Source organism: Hibiscus syriacus, unplaced genomic scaffold, assembly GCF_006381635.1.
Source record: "Hibiscus syriacus cultivar Baekdansim isolate YM2019G1 unplaced genomic scaffold, ASM638163v2 tig00110705_pilon, whole genome shotgun sequence".
In the NCBI taxonomy this organism is placed as follows: Eukaryota; Viridiplantae; Streptophyta; class Magnoliopsida; order Malvales; family Malvaceae; genus Hibiscus; species Hibiscus syriacus.
In genome coordinates this window covers 6157-25343 of record NW_024062831.1, presented here as the reverse complement: position 1 = coordinate 25343, position 19187 = coordinate 6157, and the positions used below count along the sequence as shown (strand labels likewise).

The window sequence follows — 19187 nt, the reverse complement described above, 5'->3', positions numbered from 1 at the left end:
GTTCTTTGAGTGTCTTTATATGAACGTTACAGTTACCTTCTCTGTTCTTTAGAATAATGATCCTTGCAAACTTTATTCTACAGACTGCAGCACTAATGTCACTCGGGCTTCTTTTTGAAGGATCAGCACACCCCAAACAATGCAAAGATTACTGGTATGATTTACCTCTTAAGTTTTTTTTCTCATTAACTTAATCAGATTTTTTTTGGATAATTTTAGGTCAAATACAAGCATCCTTATAATATTCTTGAGAAAATTCAAAAATATAATTTAAATGCACGCATGTATACTTACAAATATGAAAATGGATATATACTTACATAATCAATATTTGCATGTATGCACACATGTATACTGCAGACATGCAAGATATATCTTTGCATGTATTTGTCCAACAAATTTCTGGTAACTGTAGCTTTTTGCATTATTCTATGGTTCCTTGGGTAATGAAAGCTTCCACTCAAAAAATAATAATTTGGTATATTAGTAAGTCAGTTTCTACCCATGAGTTCTGACCATTCAATTTGAGGTTTTGGATAGATAACCAACTTGGGTTTTGCTTATTTGTAACTGTGATTAAAAAGCATTATTCCTTTTTGTTAGAGTGGTGAAAATTCCTGTCCCTATCATTGTAACATATGCAGTGCCTTTGGACTGTTTATGTGTTTCTCTTAATCCTTACACTCTTAAACTTGCGTATCTCAGAGTGAATAGGCCGAAGAAGTGGAGGCGACAATGTCCTTGAAAGGGAGGGTTATGCTGTTTCTGCAGGCTTTTCATTGGGTCTTGTTGCATTGGGTATGTATCATTATGGGCTTCTATATTAATGCATGTCTTAAAGTTATGGTTCAGCTAATTTCTATCTTAACTGAAGGCCGAGGAGAAGACACATTGGGATTCATGGATACACCGGTTGATCGGCTATTTCACTATATTGGTGGGAAGGAAATTCGAAATGTATGCTGCCCATTTTAAACTTGAATTATTCTTTTACATTTTCTTCTGGTGGAGGGTATTGGTTCACAATCAATGCCTTTTGAAACATATTTCTTAGTTCTATACAAAAATAAATGATCTGCTATCCTCACTGAAAAGTTTCCCCGTTCAATTTGCACAAGGTACCATAGGTGCATTTTTATTTCATACTACTTTTCTCTTTACACTTTTGATATTTTCATTTTCTTCTAGTTAGTGCTTCTTTACATTTTAGGAGTGGACAGACATATCGGATAGCTAAAGAAAAAATTGGATGAGTATTTTGGGGAGGAAGCTGAATTTTCCAATTGCTTTTTTAACCTTGAATTTCTATACATTTTTTGAAGTGCAAATCCTCTCTCTACTTTCTCTTCTTTTACTAACTATTTCATTCAGGAAAGGCCCCCCTGCTTGCTACATCAGTGGATGAACATAACCGGGGCACTGGGCAGGTTTTTTTTACCTCTCATTGACTTAATTAAGCTCCCTATTTATTTTGAAAATTAAAATATCTGAAGGTTGCTGATACTGTTATTTTGGCGTGCTAGATGATGGATGGGACCTCTGTCAATGTTGATGTCACTGCACCTGGGGCTATGATAGCTCTTGCTCTAATGTTTTTGAAGGTAATATTTAACATAGACAAATGTGAGCAGATCATCATGTATATGATGTAAATCAGATATTCACCCTTCTCATTTTTTATGCCAGAGTGAATCAGAGGTGATTGTCTCTAGGCTCACAATCCCCCAAACACATTTCGATTTGCAATACGTAAGACCTGATTTTATAATGCTTCGTGTCATTGCTCGGAATTTGATCATGTGGGGCAGGTAATTTAATAAATGTCTCAATTATTGAATCACACACTGTCTATCTTCTATTTTTAGATCTGAGTTTAGGATTATCTCAGGATTCATCCCTAAAGACTGGATTCAGTCCCAGATTCCTGAATTGTAGAAAATGGCGTCAATAGCCTTGGAGATGATACTATGGATATTGATGAAATGGATGCAGAAACTACTGTACAGGCATATGTCAATATAGTAGCCGGGGCATGTATTTCTCTTGGTATGGTATTCCTGCTGATTCATATGCTATTTACCACATTTAGTCTTGCATATTCTCTTATTCATGTGGTCGTGGACGCCCCTAGAAAGAGAGTGTATCTTAAGTCTGTTATGATTAATTGTTGGCAGGGTTGAGATTTGCTGGCACAAAGGATGGAAATGCACAGGAGTTGCTTTATGAATATGCTGTCTACTTCCTGAATGAGAGGTCTTACATATGATATGCTACTTTCAACAAGTACAATTCGTTTTGGTAGATAACTAAGTAATTTTAATGGCAGCAGATCAAGCTTGTTTCCACTACAAATAGGAATACCTTCCCCAAGGGTTTATCTCAGTATGTTGACCGAGGCACATTGGAGATGTGCCTTCATCTTATTGTTCTATCCTTGTCTGTGGTAAATGAACTTGATAATTTGATTCCTATTCTTATTTTTGTTATTTTGCCTATTTATGCCAAGTAATAGTGGGTGACTTCTGAGCCCTTTTGGAAGCAGGTTATGGCTGGTTCTGGACATTTACAGACCTTCCGGCTTCTAAGGTTTCTCCGCAACCGAAGCTTTGTAGATGGTCATGCCAACTATGGTATCCAGATGGTGGTAATGTTTCTACACATTCCTTACTGGATCCAATTGAACTATATTAAGTGCTTATTATGTTTTTCCCCCCTGCTGATCTAGGATATAATTCATTATATGCCTGTTTTTATGATCTCATGCTTGTCATGAACTCTCAAATTATATGGAAATTGCAATTTTTATGATGAGAATCTATAAGATAAAGATAATATATTGATTTATGAACATGGATTCTATAATTCACCTTCTGCAAAAGAAAATCATATGCTGTTTATCATCATATATATCATGCCTTGCATATCCCCTGCATTGCCTTGCCAAATGTCCGCTTGTTGAATCTATGCGGAGGTCTTATAAACCCTTTGAGCATTGAGAGTTCAATGACTCTTCTTCCATTTCTTCATGGAACATTAAGAACATCTCCCAAGCTTTCATCAGAAAACAATGCTAAATGCGTAAGAATGTATGGCTTCTTGGTCACAAGTCAGTGTAGCTTCCCAGAGACAACATATATCATTCTTTTGCATTAATTAAATGGACAGTCTGGCTATAACATGCATTCAAACAATTTGCTTATTTCTAGGGCATCTTAATTTATTCGCATACTTGGTTTTAGGTGAGCTTAGCAATTGGTTTCTTGTTTCTTGGTGGAGGAACGAGGACATTTTCTACCAGCAACAGTTCCATTGCAGCATTGCTTATCACTCTCTACCACAGTTGCCTACAGGACCCAATGACAACCGTTGCCACCTTCAGGTATGTTAAGATTGAGTTTTAAGGTGTTTTTTGGGTAGCTTAAAATTGATCGGGTGGAAATAGTACATGTTCATTACAAGCAATATGAACAGTATTTTACTATTGATTTTGACGGAAAGTCTGGTGGGTTATTTTCTTGAAGAAGCTTGAATTCTTTTCATTTTTCCAAATTGGACATATGTTCTACTTTTACCACTTCTCTATAAGATACTGCATTTTCCAGGCATTCAGACATTTGTATGTCCTTGCAACGGAGGCTCGCTGGCTTCAAACTATTGATGTCGACACTGGCCTCCCGTTTATGCTCCTCTTGAAGTCACAATCAGGGAAACTGAGCATTATTCTGAAACAAGTTTTGTGAGATTACTCCTTGCATTCTGCCCGAGCGTTCTATTGTAAGTTCAAGATCTGTTAACAGATTTCGAAGGATTTTCATTATTTTCAGACCTTAATTTTCATGGAATAGCTTTGGAGGTTAATTGCATGAATCTGCTTGCTTTTGAGTAACACTTTGAGCTTTGAAATAACGTTTAAACTTTCTGTTGCTACTGTAGCATAAACTACCTGTCTGCTAATTCATCTATTATCAAAATTTCTTGCCTTTAATGCTTTACATGCCATGTTGTTGCAGTTGAAGACAGTTCGTGTTTGTGGCCCTCGATACTGGCCTCAAGTGATTGAGCTTGTTCCCGAAAGTATGTGGAGTTTGTTGCTGCAATTTTTCTTGCCATATGTTAATATGCATATTTCTGATAATTTCCCTCTACAGATGAGCCTTGGTGGAGTTTGGGTGACAGGAATGACCCATTTCACTCTGGTATTCTCCATGTCAAACGGAAGGTTGGATTGTGTTCATGTGGATGATCCCATAGGGTGTCAGTCACTGCTTTCACGAGCAATGCACAAGGTTTGTTTGCAGAACTTTACTTTAACGTGGCCTTCTTCCCCTGTTATAGTTTCCTTATCATGGAAGTTGATTTATCTTGTCATTTAGGTCTTTGGTTCGACAAGTCTAAGAGCAGGCAATGATGGACCTACTGCTGTTACTGTTGATCAACTTGTCAGCACTTTCTCTTCTGATCCAAGTTTAATTGTTTTGCACAACTCTTCTGTGACCTTTCCTGGAATAGCAAGTAAGTTAAAGAAATCTCTCCTTATTGTTGGTGACAATTGTAAATTATAGAACGTATTGAATGAATTAAAGGTGCATATTGTCATAATCTATTTCCCAAATCAACGTGCTTGCAGATCTGATGTTGACTTCCAGGAGTTTTGCTTGCAAGTATTATTTGAGTGTATAAGCAAGGATAGACCAGCTCTTCTGCAGGTAATAGTCTGATTTAGTCGTAAATTCTTCTTCTTCGTATAGGATTTTGGTCAATTACATTGCAATGTCAACTGGAAATAAGCTAATTTGTTGGCATACTGATAGTCGGTTGATCAGATCAAGTTTCCTAGACGTGTATATGATTCTTCCCGTATTCCGTATTCATGTCGTCTATTTCTCAATATGTGAATGTCTTTATAATAATCTTTGTTAACGCCTCTCTCTGCTTTTTAGGTCTATTTATCCTTGTACACCACCATTGGCACATTGGCAGAGCAGGTCTCCAGCAGTGATCTTCTTGTTGGCGACTCATTATCTCTCTCTAGTTTGAAGGTACTTTTCTGCAACTTTATGCAACTCCATGTCATTTTACTTGAAGTTCCCTAAAGTTACATGGAAAAACTTCAAATATTTGAACATTACCCATATCGGCCTGTCAGCACATACCCGAATCTGTAACATATGCCTATCCTTCTGTTTTGTAGCTTGCACTGTCCTATAATGAGGCTGTCTTGACTGGAAGGTTGACCACTTCAAATGGCAGCATTGTTCAATCTGTGTTTCTAGGATCTCTTCGGAAACGAGTTGAAGAACTCCTGAATTGTTCAGAGGCGTTACAGAACGATTTGTAATTATTTGAACTCTGGTAGTTGGCCTGATGATAGATCCAGAGGAGTGAAAAGTTCTACAATTTTGTCTTGGTATCTTCAATGGTTTGGTGTAGCAGCCCCGGCTACGGTGAAGACAACGGTGGACAGAATTAATCACATGGACATCTCTTCGTCTCGGGTCCCTTTGTTATGTTTGTTGTTACCAGGCACTCACATAAATGCAATTGAAGATAAATCGGCTTCTGTTGTCTTCCTGAGTGAACAGAAGAAGGCTTGTGTATTTTAATTTATTATGATATTTTTTATTTTATAATGTTATTAGTTATTCAAAATAATTAATATTGTTATTTTTTACAATTACGATACTGACCTGAATTGATCTTAAAACAAGTATTCCAACATAAATCAAAATCTGTCAGCATGATGAGTTGAAAAATTTTAGTCTTTTAACAAAAACTGAGCATTTTAACCTTAATATCGTTAGCATTTGGATTAATTTGTGATATCATAAAAGTAGAATGACCAAAGTATAAAAAATAATAAGGATTAAATTTTAAATTTGACCATTATAGAGGGATCAAAGCAATTGTTTTGACCAAAAATAATCTGATTAATTAAGTAATAAGTGAGAATACCATACTGTCTTGTTCCCATACTGTTGCACAGGCTCAAGGGCACTTTTGTAATTCCCAAACAATTCCAATTTGCAGTTTCATCAAAGTTTTAGAAAAGGCTAAAGAACGTGAAATAATGTGTAAAGAGGGGCTTATTCCATGTATCAGGCAACCCTGATAAGCACCAATGGATACAGTCTGCATCCGTGGTCAAATTGGCCTGTACCTTCATGGATTCAGTCACATTTACTACTCTGTGAAATAGCCGACGGTTCGTGCTGACATTTGGTGGCTCGGTCACCGGAAGCGTTTCCTTAGCACTATCAGATTCCATTTGAATTCTGCCAACCCGAAATCCTGTTTCTAAGGCAGAAGCTAATTACATCATTCAAACAATGAACAATGAGATGACAGATTATGTAATAAAAGTTTAGGATTGATGTGAGGAGGGGACATGCTCGACTGAAGTGAAGTTGGGATGTAACAGTTTCCCCAATCCACTTGGCTCATGTCTTCAGATCTCTCTGATACGCTAATATGGAAAAGAAAATGAAACTCGATTGGAGTTTTCAATAATGCTCAAACAACGTAAGAGACAGTAACACACACAAAGAAACTGATATGATGATCAAAATCCAAGAAAAGAAAACATCAACTCCAAATGCTCTATATACAAACCAACTCCTGAGTTCAAAGTTCTTATTCCCTTGAAAATTAAATAGAAATGATTCCCTCAACTCTTTAACAAGCAACCATCACAAACTATATTTGTAGAAAGAAATTCAACCCTGAACTCTTGACAAATCTCAAAAGTATGCACAAAGATTAATAAAATAAGTGAACATATCTCAATATTTTAGGCCCTCCATCCCCTTCTTCACCATCATCCTCGGGTCTCATTTTTGTTGCAGAATCAAAATTCTGGTCGGATTTTTCACATCTCATCACATCATAAATGGTATAACTCTCCGCATCCACGTAAAACACATGAACACCACATTCCTCCACTTTAATTTCTCCTCTGGGGTAAAGATTCTCGATTTTGAATTCAAATGATGCGTCCTCATAATCATTGTCTATTATTATCATGTTCTCACTAAACAGAACAAGCACATGATCACACTTGTAGAACGCTTCCGGAATATAAAAAATGCAGCACACACTTGTTAACTTTTCGCCACCGGCGGCTTTCAGTTGGTATTTACAGGTAACTTTAAGACCGCCATATGCACGTGTGAAATCAGCCACAAGGCAGATAGCAAAAGCCAAGAATCTGCTCCCACTAGACCTGTTTGGGGTTATCTTCAAATTTAACCAAGAATTCATGCTTCCATAGCAAAACACATTTTCTGGAACTTCATTTCCTGGGAAACGGCAAAACAAATGACTTCGATAAAAATAACTATTATACTCCTCTCGGAGTATCCCTTTCCTCGCCCATCTCGATGCTAGGGACTGAATTTGAAGCATAGCATTTGCCACAATGTTTTTAATTGAATCTTGGTTCAAGGTTAAGCAATTCCTGAATAACATGGAAACTTTTTCTCCATTACGAACTTCATCACCACCATCATGTAAAGAATGGAATGAATTGAAACAATGATCGGTGAACGATACTGTTTCTAATGATGTGCACTCATCTGCATCCAAGTACCGCAGATATCGTGGAAGCTTCGAGAGTGTTTCAAGGCTTGTGCAACCAGCAAGATCCAAAACGTGAAGGGATTCCAACTTCGAAATATTGCTTGATACACTCTCCACCCTTGAGTTTCTCAACCAACTTTCTAAGCCCGACAAGATGCCGAATTGAATCAGGCACTTCTTCTATACTAGTGTTTGACAAGTCTAACTCAGAAATGTTATTTGGGAGTTCAGGGAACTTCTTGAGTGCCGGACATCCGTCAAATTCAAGCTTTTTAAGAGATGTCAAATGATTGAGGCTAGGAAGTTCAACCAAACTTTTACACCGTGAACATATAAGGCTTTCAAGGTTGATGGCTCCCGATAGATTAGGAATCCTCCTTAGTTTATCGCAATAAAAAAGTTTAATCACCCTTAAATTAAGGAGATCCTGTACAATGAAAATATAAAATAATTACAGTACCTCATATCACTGTCTACTTATTTTGGACCGTATCAAAAAAAAATAGAAAAAAAAAATCTAAAATACCTGATGATCTTCATTCCAAAGTTGTTCTATCTGACCAAAATGTAATTTCAACACAACAAGATTCTTTGGATTAAAACTTGGAGATAAGGATCTGAAGGGATAATCATTCCAACGAAGATACCTTAGCTGATCAGGAAGAGATACACTATCAACTTTATCTAAGTGTAGCTTCTCATTCTTCGATAATTTCATAGCCCGGACGCCGAGATATCTAAGATTAAACATGTTCTCAAAACCATGACGACATAATAAAATCGGATCTTCCATTAGAGACATGTTTAACTCTATTCCTTCAATTGATTCATTTCCCTAATAACAAGAAACAGTTTATCAAGTACAGGTGTAGGGAAATTTATGGGCATTCCATCAAATTATTCATTATAATTTGAAGGGTTAATATTTGATACACTTTAACATATAGCAACATATAATTAAATGAATTTATATTGATAATATCAAGTATAAATTATAATTAAAACCACACAAATATATCTAAAATAAAAAGAAATATAAATACAATTAGCACTTACTTTATTATATTTGAGCACTTGATTCACGTCTTTGGATCTCCACAACCTTCTGTACTTTCCCGGGTCATTAGATCCTTGTCGAGCAATGTCCTTACCGAGATCTTCAAGCATATCATGCATAGAAATTTCTCTAGAAGAATCAGTAGTATGAAGTAGAGACTTGTCGAGCAATTTGCTTATTCCACTCGCTGCACCCTTATATAAGCAATTTATAATTTCTTCTACATCTTCCTTGAGATTCCCTTTCAAGAAACATGCTACGTCAAGAAATATATTCTTACTTATCTCGTCCAACCCATCAAAGCTACTCTTGAAAATAAGTTCAAATTTTGGTTCCGCACATTCCTTGAGCTTGTCCACCTCACTTTCCCACTCTTCTTTAGACTTTGTGCGAAGATTAGAACCCAAAACTTTAAGAGCAAGTGGATTGCCTTGGGAGTACCGCAAAAACTTGTTCGATAGATCTCGAAAATCAGGAGGAGGATTCAAAAGCTTAAATGCAAATGTAGAAAAGAGTTGAAGAGAGTCCTTCTCATTTAGAATCTTCACTTCATGTATTGTGTCAGCTCCTCCATTCTTCACACTTGTTTATCTCTGGATGTTATGATGATTTTACTTCCATCACCAAAATGTTTAACACCCATAAAATCTATTTGGTTCGAGTCATTAACATCGAGGACCACAAACACCTTTTTACTCTTCAGCCTCTGTCGGTAAAGGTATCCTATGGAGGGGGTTTTATATCAATTTTATCGGCTAATAGTTTGGAGAGAAGTTCATTTCTTACAGAATTCATTCTTTTGTCTTCAATTTCCTCTCTAATTTTGAAGAAAGCAATGAGTTTCAAACTCTGAGGAGATTTCATGGTATACAGCATCAGCAAGGGTGGTTTTGCCAATACCACCCATCCCCCAAAGTCCTATTACACGACTGTCTTCTTGTTCAATCAGCCTCAAAATCGTTTCTTTCTGATCATCTATTCCAACCAAATCATCAGAAACGCTTTTAGACTGGCGGTTCAACTTTTTATGACATATTGAACGACTTCTTCAATGAATTCAGTCAGGTCTGAAAAATATTAGTAAAAATGATTGTCAAAACAAAAACAAATCAAGCATAAGAAGATGAAATATATGGTTACCTATCAAAATAGCCTTCTATAGGCCACCTTGTAATATACCAACTTCAGCGAAGTCCTTTTTCCACTGTTGCACTTGCAGTAGCCCATTTGATTCATGGTGATCAAAGGAAGCTTTGAAACTCACACTGAGATTCTCCACATCAGAAGGTTTAACGTGGTAAAAGATGGGCAGAACAATATGTTTTTCAGTGCTCATGATGGCAGAGAGTTGGGTTAAGCATGATTCCGAAGAAGCATAGTCTTTAGATAAAACGATTATTGAGAGATTTGAGGCTGCAACTGCCTGAGAGATTTCAATCTCCGCCTTATCGGAGACGACATTTATTCCCGTGTCTTCCAAAGCTTTGAGAAGATGACTGCTGAAGTTGAGGCGCGTGTCGTCACCAAAGCTCAAGAAAACTTGATGCTTCATCAACTTTTGTATAGCATATCCAACAATGCTTGATGTGCTCGGCTTCAGGTTGCAAATAATCAAAACAAAAATATATCTATATCAAATCGAAAACAAAGTTAAGTCAAATATAAGAAGAGCAGAAAAATATATAGTTACTTGTCGCATTTATATGAATTCCATCTAATGTTCCGACTTGAGCCAGGTCAGCTTTCCATTGCTTCACTTTCACTTGATCAAGTTTTTCGTTTGATTCATGATTATCAAAGGTTTTTTTGAAACTACCACGTAGATTTTCACATCGGAGGGATCAACATGGAAGAAGATGGGAAGAACAATATGCCCTTGATTGCGCGTGAGGGCCATGATGTGGGAGAGTTCGGCTAAGCATACATCCGAAGAAGCATAGTCGGCAGACAAAATGATTATCGAGAGATTTGAGACTTCAATTGCTTGGGTAAGTTGTCCCGCAAATTGCTCCCCTTTTTCCAATTTTTCTTCATCGAAGAATACATTCATTCCGGTGGCTTTCAAAGCTTGGAGTAGTTGGCTGGTGAAGTACGGCGTGTTTACCTCTGAAGCTCAAGAAAACTTGATACTTTAATTTACGAGAAGGGGAGGAAGTTCCCTTCAATTGACAAGAAGGGGATGAAAAATACTTTAATTGGCGAGTAGAGGATGAAAAATACTTTAATTGATGAGACGGGGAGAAAAAATACTTCAGTTGACGAGAAAAGGATGAAGAATACTTCAATTGACTAGAAGGGGAGAGAAAACACTTCAACTGACGAGAAGGGGATGAAAAACACTTCAATTGAGAAGAAGAGCAGTTAAATGAAGAAGCCATGAGGAAGATGGCAGCTGAACCTCGAATAGAGTGAATGTGAATTGTAAGCTGTTAGCACTCCCTTGAAACTCGAAGAGGGGTTCAAGAATACAACTTTAAGCAAATGGTGATCAGTTTCAGAGATGGACTTAGGAGGAGCGATGAGATACTAAAAATTTAAGTTGTTTTAAAATGTTCATATTTCTTTACCACATGACAATGCCACATACTTTACTAGATTCCGGTTTACACTTCTTGGAGCAGTATAATCATTAACTCCCACCTAAACCCAATTTCAATTAAAAATTATGTGAGTATTATGTTGATTTCTTTAATACACAAATTCAATGTTAAAACTGATGGATTAAATTGACTTCTATATAACAACTTGAACAATGGTCGATGAGTGATCAAAATAGAGTAAAACAAATCATGTTATTGTAGAGTGATCAAAATAAGAGTAAAACATCTTTGAGTTTACTTCTATTTCGCGAAATAATTTCGAGAATATCCTATTCGAATAATTTTTTTCAACTGCATTGATTTCTAAAATTTTATAAACTCGTATCTCTAAAAATTTATAACATAAAATTATAGATGGATCCTTAACCCCATAATCAAAGTCTTTCTCGCGGGCCATTGTGAAGTGAATAATCTATTTGCTAATTGTTTATTCGCTAGTTGGGTTTGGTAACTAAATTCAGTGGATGAAAATTACTTGGTATTATTATAAAGATAAGAGCTTTGTCAAGTTTACTTGGTAAACTACGCCTCATTTTTATAACATCTCTGCATTAATTCTACCAATAAAGGTTTTTATAAAGATAAGATCATTGTCAAGTTACATAGTAAACTACGCCTCATTTTTTATAATATTTCTACATGTAAATCCATGGAAAAAAAATCAAAAGAAAGAAAAATAATAAAGAACAATTCCATGGTTAAGTACACAATTCTTTTTTATTATACAAAATTATATGTGATCTAATCAGAAAACAACTTGTAATATTTTGGCAAAATGTCATAATAATGCAGTATGGTAAAAAAAATTTCACTGGTTCTAACATTATTTCCTCAAATAAGATATTTTTTACAGTACGTCTAAAAATCCCAAGATATCTTGACGTCTTCATTCTAAAAATTTTACATTGCATAATCATGGGATTACTCGGAGTCTTTAGATAAATTCTTCCTCTGATTAATGTGATTTTTGGTGATTTTCCTGAAAAATCATATCTTCCTTAAATATTTACGTATCATACACCCTTTGAGATAATATTCCCGATCTAACACCCTTTGCAGAAAGACGCGACCCATACACCTCGACTTACGCTGATGTGACACCACGTAAGGTAAGGTGCGGCTCACGTTAGGGAAGAATAAATAACGAAGGCGCGACCCATGCACCTTCTATCCCACCGACCCAACTGACCGTTCACACCCTCTATCCCACCCTATAAATACCCCCCTCTCAACTATTTTCACCACACCAAATCCTCTCAAAAACCAAACCTCGTTCAAATTTTATTTATAAGGTATATTTTATTATATTTAATATTTTGTTAGTATTTTATTTAATATTATTATTTATTTTTTTTTTAGTATTTTATTTAATTATTTTTTACAGTTATAAAATAGAAGGCGATCTGTTTCGTTTGGATGAAAGTCTGTATAAGTTAACGGAAACAATGATGTTGGAAATATGTACTGAAGCGACGACATTCTTCTAGTACTTCCATCATGAACCTTCCTTGAAATCTTCATTATCACCTCCTCAAGAGTTATGTTTCTCTTGAAGGATATTTTAACATAATGATTTGATACGAAAACAACGCCAGTTTCATCTTCCCAAAATTTTATCATAATAAACATAGCTGAAATTTGCGTCATTCTTAGAGTTTGAAAGGGAGACATTATTAATATTTACAAAAAAAAAACCTGAAACAATTAAATAAATAATACGAATTAAAGGGTGTTAGATCGAGAATATTATCTCAAAGGGTGTCTGACACGTAAATTTAAGGAAAATGTGATTTTTTTGAGAAAATATCCAAAAATGCGCAGTAATGAGAGAAAGAATTTAACTAAAGACGCGGAGTAGTTCCAGCAAAATTTTAGCGTCGAGATATCTTGGGATCTTTAGACGTGTACTGTAGAAAATACTTTAGATGGAGAAATAATATTGGAACCACATTATTGTGGGAAAAACACGTTATTGTGGGAAATTTTTTTCTCATACTGCATTATTCTGACATTTTTGCTGTAATATTTTAGGTTAGATTGACATTAATATTTAAGGTTCAAATCAATGGCGGATCTAGAAATTAAAAAACGAGGTCCAAAATTATAATATTATATTTTTAAAAAAATTTGGGTATGCAAATTTCCTTATTTTTCTTATTTCCATTAACAAATTAAACTAAATTTAAATTTTTTTCCCAAAATAATGAGTCTGCAAGTGCTCCCCTAGAGAGCCCATGTATCCGCAACTTGTTCAAATCATACGAAATCAAGTTAAAGTTCAAACAATAGGATTATAGTTTTACAGAACTTGCTAAAAGAAAGGAATATCGCAAAAGAAGAAAGAATTTTGTGAGATTTCATTCATAAAATGTAAGATAATTACCTTGTACATCGTATCTCTGTGTATTCAATACATTAATTAACAAATTATCTATAATATTATTGAATTTTTAATTGTAACAATCTTCTTTTTAGAACTTGCATTATAATCGTTATCATCAATTAATTTATTGTTTGCTATAGCTTATGAGACACCTCAACATATGTGCATCATAGAGATATGAGCTCAAGACGGATTATTGAAAGTTATTTTATTAATGTTGCCTATGATTAGCTTGTCGATTTCGGGAAATAATATACATGTCATAAAGTCTACAATGCGTGTACGAGTATTGGAAGACTTTTGTTAGTGACGGATGGATGATGATTTGATCCAACTTATCCAGATTGTGACGGAAAGATTAAAATTATTGAGATCTCTTTAGGCGCAAATTCGAAGAAAATTAAAATTTGGGATTAAGTTATTGAGAGATTCAGATTTAAACTATCATGCTGGAAAAACCGATCGTTGTCTTTCGCTGGAAAAGGAACGCTCGTCCATGTAATGTTATCAACATTACCATTGGATTATGTGTCCTTATTCGAAGTTCCGAAAATGATCATCTTAAAGATTGAAAAAATAGACGAAGCTTCTTATGGGGCGAGAAAAATGACTCGAGTTAATTGAGGATTCATCTTTTGACTTGGATAGAATTTGGAAACTAAAAATCCCTCCCAAGTTGCAAAGCTTCCTATGGATGTTGCATATCAATAGGATCCCTACTAAAGTCTATCTTAGGAGTTGGGAGATGAGGATGAATCTAGCTCAATGCAATTATCCTTGGTGCGGGTCTGTATTAGAGTATACATCCGAAGAAGCATAGTCGGCAGACAAAATTATTATCGAGAGATTTGAGACTTCAACTGCTTGGGTAAGTTGTCCTGCAAATTGCTCCCCTTTTTCCAGTTTTTCTTCATCAAGAAGATTCATTCCTGTGGCTTTCAAAGCTTGGAGTAGTTTGCTTATGAAGTTCTCAAGAAAAATACTTCAACTGAGGAGAAGAGGATGAAAATACTTGAATCGACGAGGAGGGGAGAGAAAACAATTCAATTGAGGAGAAGGGAAGGAAGAATACTTGAATTGACAAGAAAAATGAAGAAGCCACGAGGAAGATGGCAGCTGAAACTCCAAGAGGGATAGCGGCGATAAATAAAGATGAATAGTAAGATGTTAGCATTCCTTTTAATGTAACTTTAATTCCACAGGAAAATGGCGGTCGGTGTGTAGACCAGTAGTGAAGGCCTTCTAGTGGGGCAAAATTGTGATGCAAATAATCTATTTGTTAATTATTTATCCACTAAACCATATTAGTTGGGTTTGGTAACTAAATTCAGCGGATGTATAATAAGAATTCAATTACCAGGGATTATTATAAAGATAAGAGCATTGTCAAGTTTCAGCTGCCATCTTCCTCGTAGCTTCTTCATTCCTGTGGCTTTCAAAGCTTGGAGTAGTTGGCTTATGAAGTTCTCAAGAAAAATACTTCAACTGAGGAGAAGAGGATGAAAATACTTGAATTGGCGAGGAGGGGAGAGAAAACAATTCAACTGAGGAGAAGGGAAGGAAGAATACTTGAATTAGACTAACCCTTATGGATATGGAGGAGTCTGGATAATATAAACATTGTTCAAGTTGTATGTTGAAAAGATATTTATTTATTATTATTATTATTATTTTTTGAAAATCGTCATGTATATAATTAGCAGACACAACAGTCAGTCATAAGGCAAATACAAACGACCCGTTCAGTAGGGTTACAAATACAAACTTATAAAAATACCCTATCAGCAACCAGTAAAGTAGTAAATGAGGGCGAGGATGATCAAACCGAAGATTAATAGTTATGATTAAAATTAAAAGATCAATAGTCAGATTAAATTCTTTGATAATTAAATAGGTATGAGTATAATTCATCATTGAAAATATAACTTTAATTTCACAGGCAAATGGTGATTGGTGTGTCATCCCATAGTGAAGGTCTTCTAGTGGGACAAAATTGTGATGGAAATCACTCTAACATGTCTCTAAATACTGGGTTTGAAGCCCGAACCGCAATAGTGACCGAAATCATGAAGTGCAAGGCCAAGCCTCCCACCTACAGGTTCACCCAACATAGAAGCAAAAACGTTTGTGTATAGTAGGGAGACCATCGAGCATTCAATATCTTAAAAACACGTGATATATTGCTGACTTACGCTACAGTAGAATCCCTCGACTTTTCTTTCTGCTGCAATCCCTCCGATTCTTCCAACAAGCATTCAAGTCTAACGCTTTTGAGCATCCGATTTTGATGGTAACTCCAAAGCTGTTAATATCTGAAATATGATGACATTGATATATGAAAACATAGATGGAGGGATGAAGAAATCATTGAAGGAAAATGGAGATGTCTAAATCTCTACTTACTTATTGCCCAATCCATGGCATGAAACCAATGGAGCTGAATCAAGTCCACCACTGATTCTATGAATTAAAAAAACCACCACTGCCTCCTATACAAAGAAATACAATTATCATAAGCAATTAAATTCTTAGTGTAAAAATTTACTCTAACTAGAATCACCAAGTAAGAGTAGTTTTCAATTTCGAAATTTACCAATGCATTTGGATGACAATGGCATTATTGCCATCTCGCATCTGCATACACAAAGATTAAAAGAAGTGAAAATATTTCAATCTTTTAGGCCCTCTATCCCCATCTTCACCACCAATAAAGCTAAACCTTGCTTCTTCTTGAGAATCAAAATTCTGGTTGGATGTATCACTAATGCTATAACTCTCTTCATCCACATAAAATACATGAACACCACATTCCTTCACTTTAATTTCTCTGCCACGATTTCTGATGTAGAACTCAAATGATGCTTCCTCGTAATAATTGTCTCTTATGATCATATCCTGATTAAACACATGAACACATGATAACTGAAGATCTTGTCCCATCTCTTAGAAACGCGACACTCACTCATGAACTTTTCGCCACTGGCGGCTGTCAGTTGGTATTTACAGATAAATTCAACATTTCTATGTATCTGAGAGATTAGCCACAAAGCAGATAGCAAAAGTCAAGAATCTGCTCCTGCTACACCCATTTGGGGCTATCTTTAAATTTATCCAAGAACTCACGCTTCGATTCTCAAACTCATTTTCTGAAACTTCATTTCCTGGGAAACTACATAACAATTGATTTGGAAAAGAACCCCTCCCTTTCCTCCTTGCCCATCTCTGTGCTAGGGATTGAATTTGAAGCATCGCATTTGTCCCAATGTTTTTAATTGAATCTTGATTCAATCTTGTGCAATTAAGGAATGACATGGAAACCTTTTCATCACGAGGAGTATCATCACAATCATGTAAAGAATGGAATGAATTGGAATTATAATCGGTGAAGGATATTTTTTCCAATGATGTGCAATTATTTGCAACCAAGCACCACAGATATCGTGGAAGCCCTGAGAGTGTTGTAAGCCTTTCGCAACCCTCAAGATCCAAAACGCGAAGGGATTCCAACTTTGAAATACTGCTTGATACATTTTCTATCCTTGACTCTCTTCTCAATTATAAGAAGTCGATTTGAATCCGGCACTTCTTCGATTTCAGTGTATCTTAAACGTAACTCAGAAAAATGATTTGGGAGCTCAGCAAACTTCTTGAGATTATGACATCCCTTCAATTCTAGCTCTTTAAGAGATGTCAAATGATTGAGGCATGGTAGTTCAACCAAATTTCACACCCATTGAAGCAAAGGCTTTGAAGGTTGATAACTCCGGATAGATTAGGAATCTTCTTAAATTATTGCAACAAGACAGGTCAAAGATTCCAAATGATTGAGGCAAGGTAGTTCAACCAGATTTTCACACCCACAGAAGAAAATGCTTTGAAGGTTGATGGCTCCTGATAGATTAGAGATCTTCCTTAGACTCTTGCAATGAGAAAGTTCAAGGCTTTCAAGAAATACCAAATGATTGAGGCAAGGTAGTTCAATCAAATTTTCACCTATAGCAGCAAAGGCTTTGAAGGTTGATGACTCCTGAAAGATTAGGGATCTTTCTTAGACTCTTGCAATGAGAAAGGTCAATTGATTGACGCAAGGTAGTTCAATCAAATTTTCACACCTATGGCAGCAAAGGCTTTGAAGGTTGACGGCTCCTGATAGATTAGGGATCTCCTTAGACTCTTGCAATGAGAAAGGTCAAGACGTTGAAGAGATGTCAATTGATTGAGAGAAGATAGTTCAACCAAATTTTCACATCCATTGCAGCAAAGGGTTTGAAGGTTGATGGCTCCTGATAGATTAGGGATCTTCCTTAGTCTCTTGCAATCAGAAAGGTCAATTGACCTTAAATTATCAAGATCCTGTACATTGAAAATATATAATAATTGCATTATCTACTTATTTTGGACCATATGAAAAGTAAAAAAAATATGAAATACCTGATGATCTTCCTTCCAAAGTTGTTCTATGTAGCTATCACTTAGTTTCAACACAACAAGATTCTTTGGATTAAAATTTGATGATAAGGATTTCAAGGGACAAAATTCCCAACGAAGATACCTTAGCTCATCAGAAAAAGATACACTATCAACTTTGTCTACGGCAAGTTGTTGAAACAAGAACGAAGGACAAGTATAAAGGATGATACATCTAAGATTATGCATATTCTCAAAGCCCAAACAAATCAGCAGGTCTTCAATTCGATAAACGAAAAGTTTTATTCCTTCAATTGATTTATTCACCTGGAATAAGAAAACAATTTATCAAGTTTCGTTACAAAATATTATGAACATTTCATTAAAATTACTCATTAAAAATATAATTATATTAAGAAATGCTTAGACTAATCAGACATCTTTATTACTGAAAAATGTTTTTAGACAATACAAAAATGTTTTCTATTTTATAAGCAACGCATTAGATATTTGACTTGGTAAAACTTGAGTAGATTCCAAGTTATACCCTAAAGCATTGTCATTAGATGTAAAAAAAATTAACTGACCCTATTCCCATATGTAATGGGTAAGGTAGGTATAGTAGGCTGCCCCCACACGCCAGGTTGAGAGTAGCTTTCGTGGAAACCTCCAATTATGAATTGATCACCGTGGGACTCGATCCCATGACCACAAGATTAAGCCTTGAGCTCTACCAATAAATTTCAATTAAAATCACACAAATATGTAAAAAAAAGGAATATTGATACGATTAATGCTTACTTTATTATATTTGAACACTTGGCTCATGTCTTCGAGACTCCATAACCTATTGCACTTTCTAGGATTCTTAGATTCTCGGTGAACAATGCCCTTCCCCATCTCTTCAAGCATATCATGCATAGAAATCCGCCCATCAGAATCCATATGAAGTAGACACTTGTCTAGCAAATTGTTTATTCCACACGTTGCACCCTTATACAAGCAACTTAAAACTTCTTCTACTTCTTCCTGAAGTCCCCTTTGAAGAGACACGCTATGTCAAGAATATATATTCTCTAACTCATCCAACTCATCAAAACTACTCATCAAAATCTTTGAGATCTTTGGTTGCATATTCCTTGAGCTTGTTCGCCTCACTTTACCA

General features: G+C 35.7%; 2 protein-coding genes and 1 pseudogene across 2 annotated transcripts; 1 reads left to right on the top strand and 2 right to left on the bottom strand.

Annotated features, from left to right (window-relative positions):
• Positions 1-5603, top strand: part of LOC120138790 — a 28419-nt pseudogene extending 22816 nt beyond the window's left edge.
• Positions 5604-7367: 1764 nt separating this feature from the next.
• LOC120138686 (disease resistance protein RPS6-like) lies at positions 7368-8498 on the bottom strand. The gene is made up of 2 exons (XM_039154104.1): positions 8102-8498; positions 7368-8002 (listed from the first exon to the last, which is right to left on the bottom strand). The coding sequence occupies exons 1-2, from the start codon at positions 8375-8377 to the stop codon at positions 7616-7618; spliced, it is 663 nt and encodes a 220-aa protein (XP_039010035.1). The 5' UTR covers positions 8378-8498; the 3' UTR covers positions 7368-7615.
• Positions 8386-10682, bottom strand: LOC120138789 (disease resistance protein RPV1-like). The gene is made up of 5 exons (XM_039154199.1): positions 10396-10682; positions 9816-10260; positions 9504-9653; positions 8678-9123; positions 8386-8410 (listed from the first exon to the last, which is right to left on the bottom strand). Exons 1-5 carry the CDS (start codon positions 10680-10682, stop codon positions 8386-8388), a joined length of 1353 nt encoding a protein of 450 aa, XP_039010130.1.
• Positions 10683-19187: the final 8505 nt, after the last annotated feature.

Excerpts from the sequence above, each read along its gene's own strand:
- LOC120138789 (XM_039154199.1), bottom strand. The coding sequence starts at position 10,682 with ATGAATGTATTCTTCGATGAAGAAAAATTGGAAAAAGGGGAGCAATTT. Across the intron at positions 10,261-10,395 it reads CAAACGAAAAACTTGATCAA|ATATATTTTTGTTTTGATTA; the intron begins GTGAAAGTGAAG and ends GATTTGATATAG. Across the intron at positions 9,124-9,503 it reads AAACCACCCTTGCTGATGCT|CTTTTGAATCCTCCTCCTGA; the intron begins GTATACCATGAA and ends TTTGCATTTAAG.
- LOC120138686 (XM_039154104.1), bottom strand. The coding sequence starts at position 8,377 with ATGTCTCTAATGGAAGATCCGATTTTATTATGTCGTCATGGTTTTGAG. Across the intron at positions 8,003-8,101 it reads TTTGGAATGAAGATCATCAG|GATCTCCTTAATTTAAGGGT; the intron begins GTATTTTAGATT and ends TTCATTGTACAG.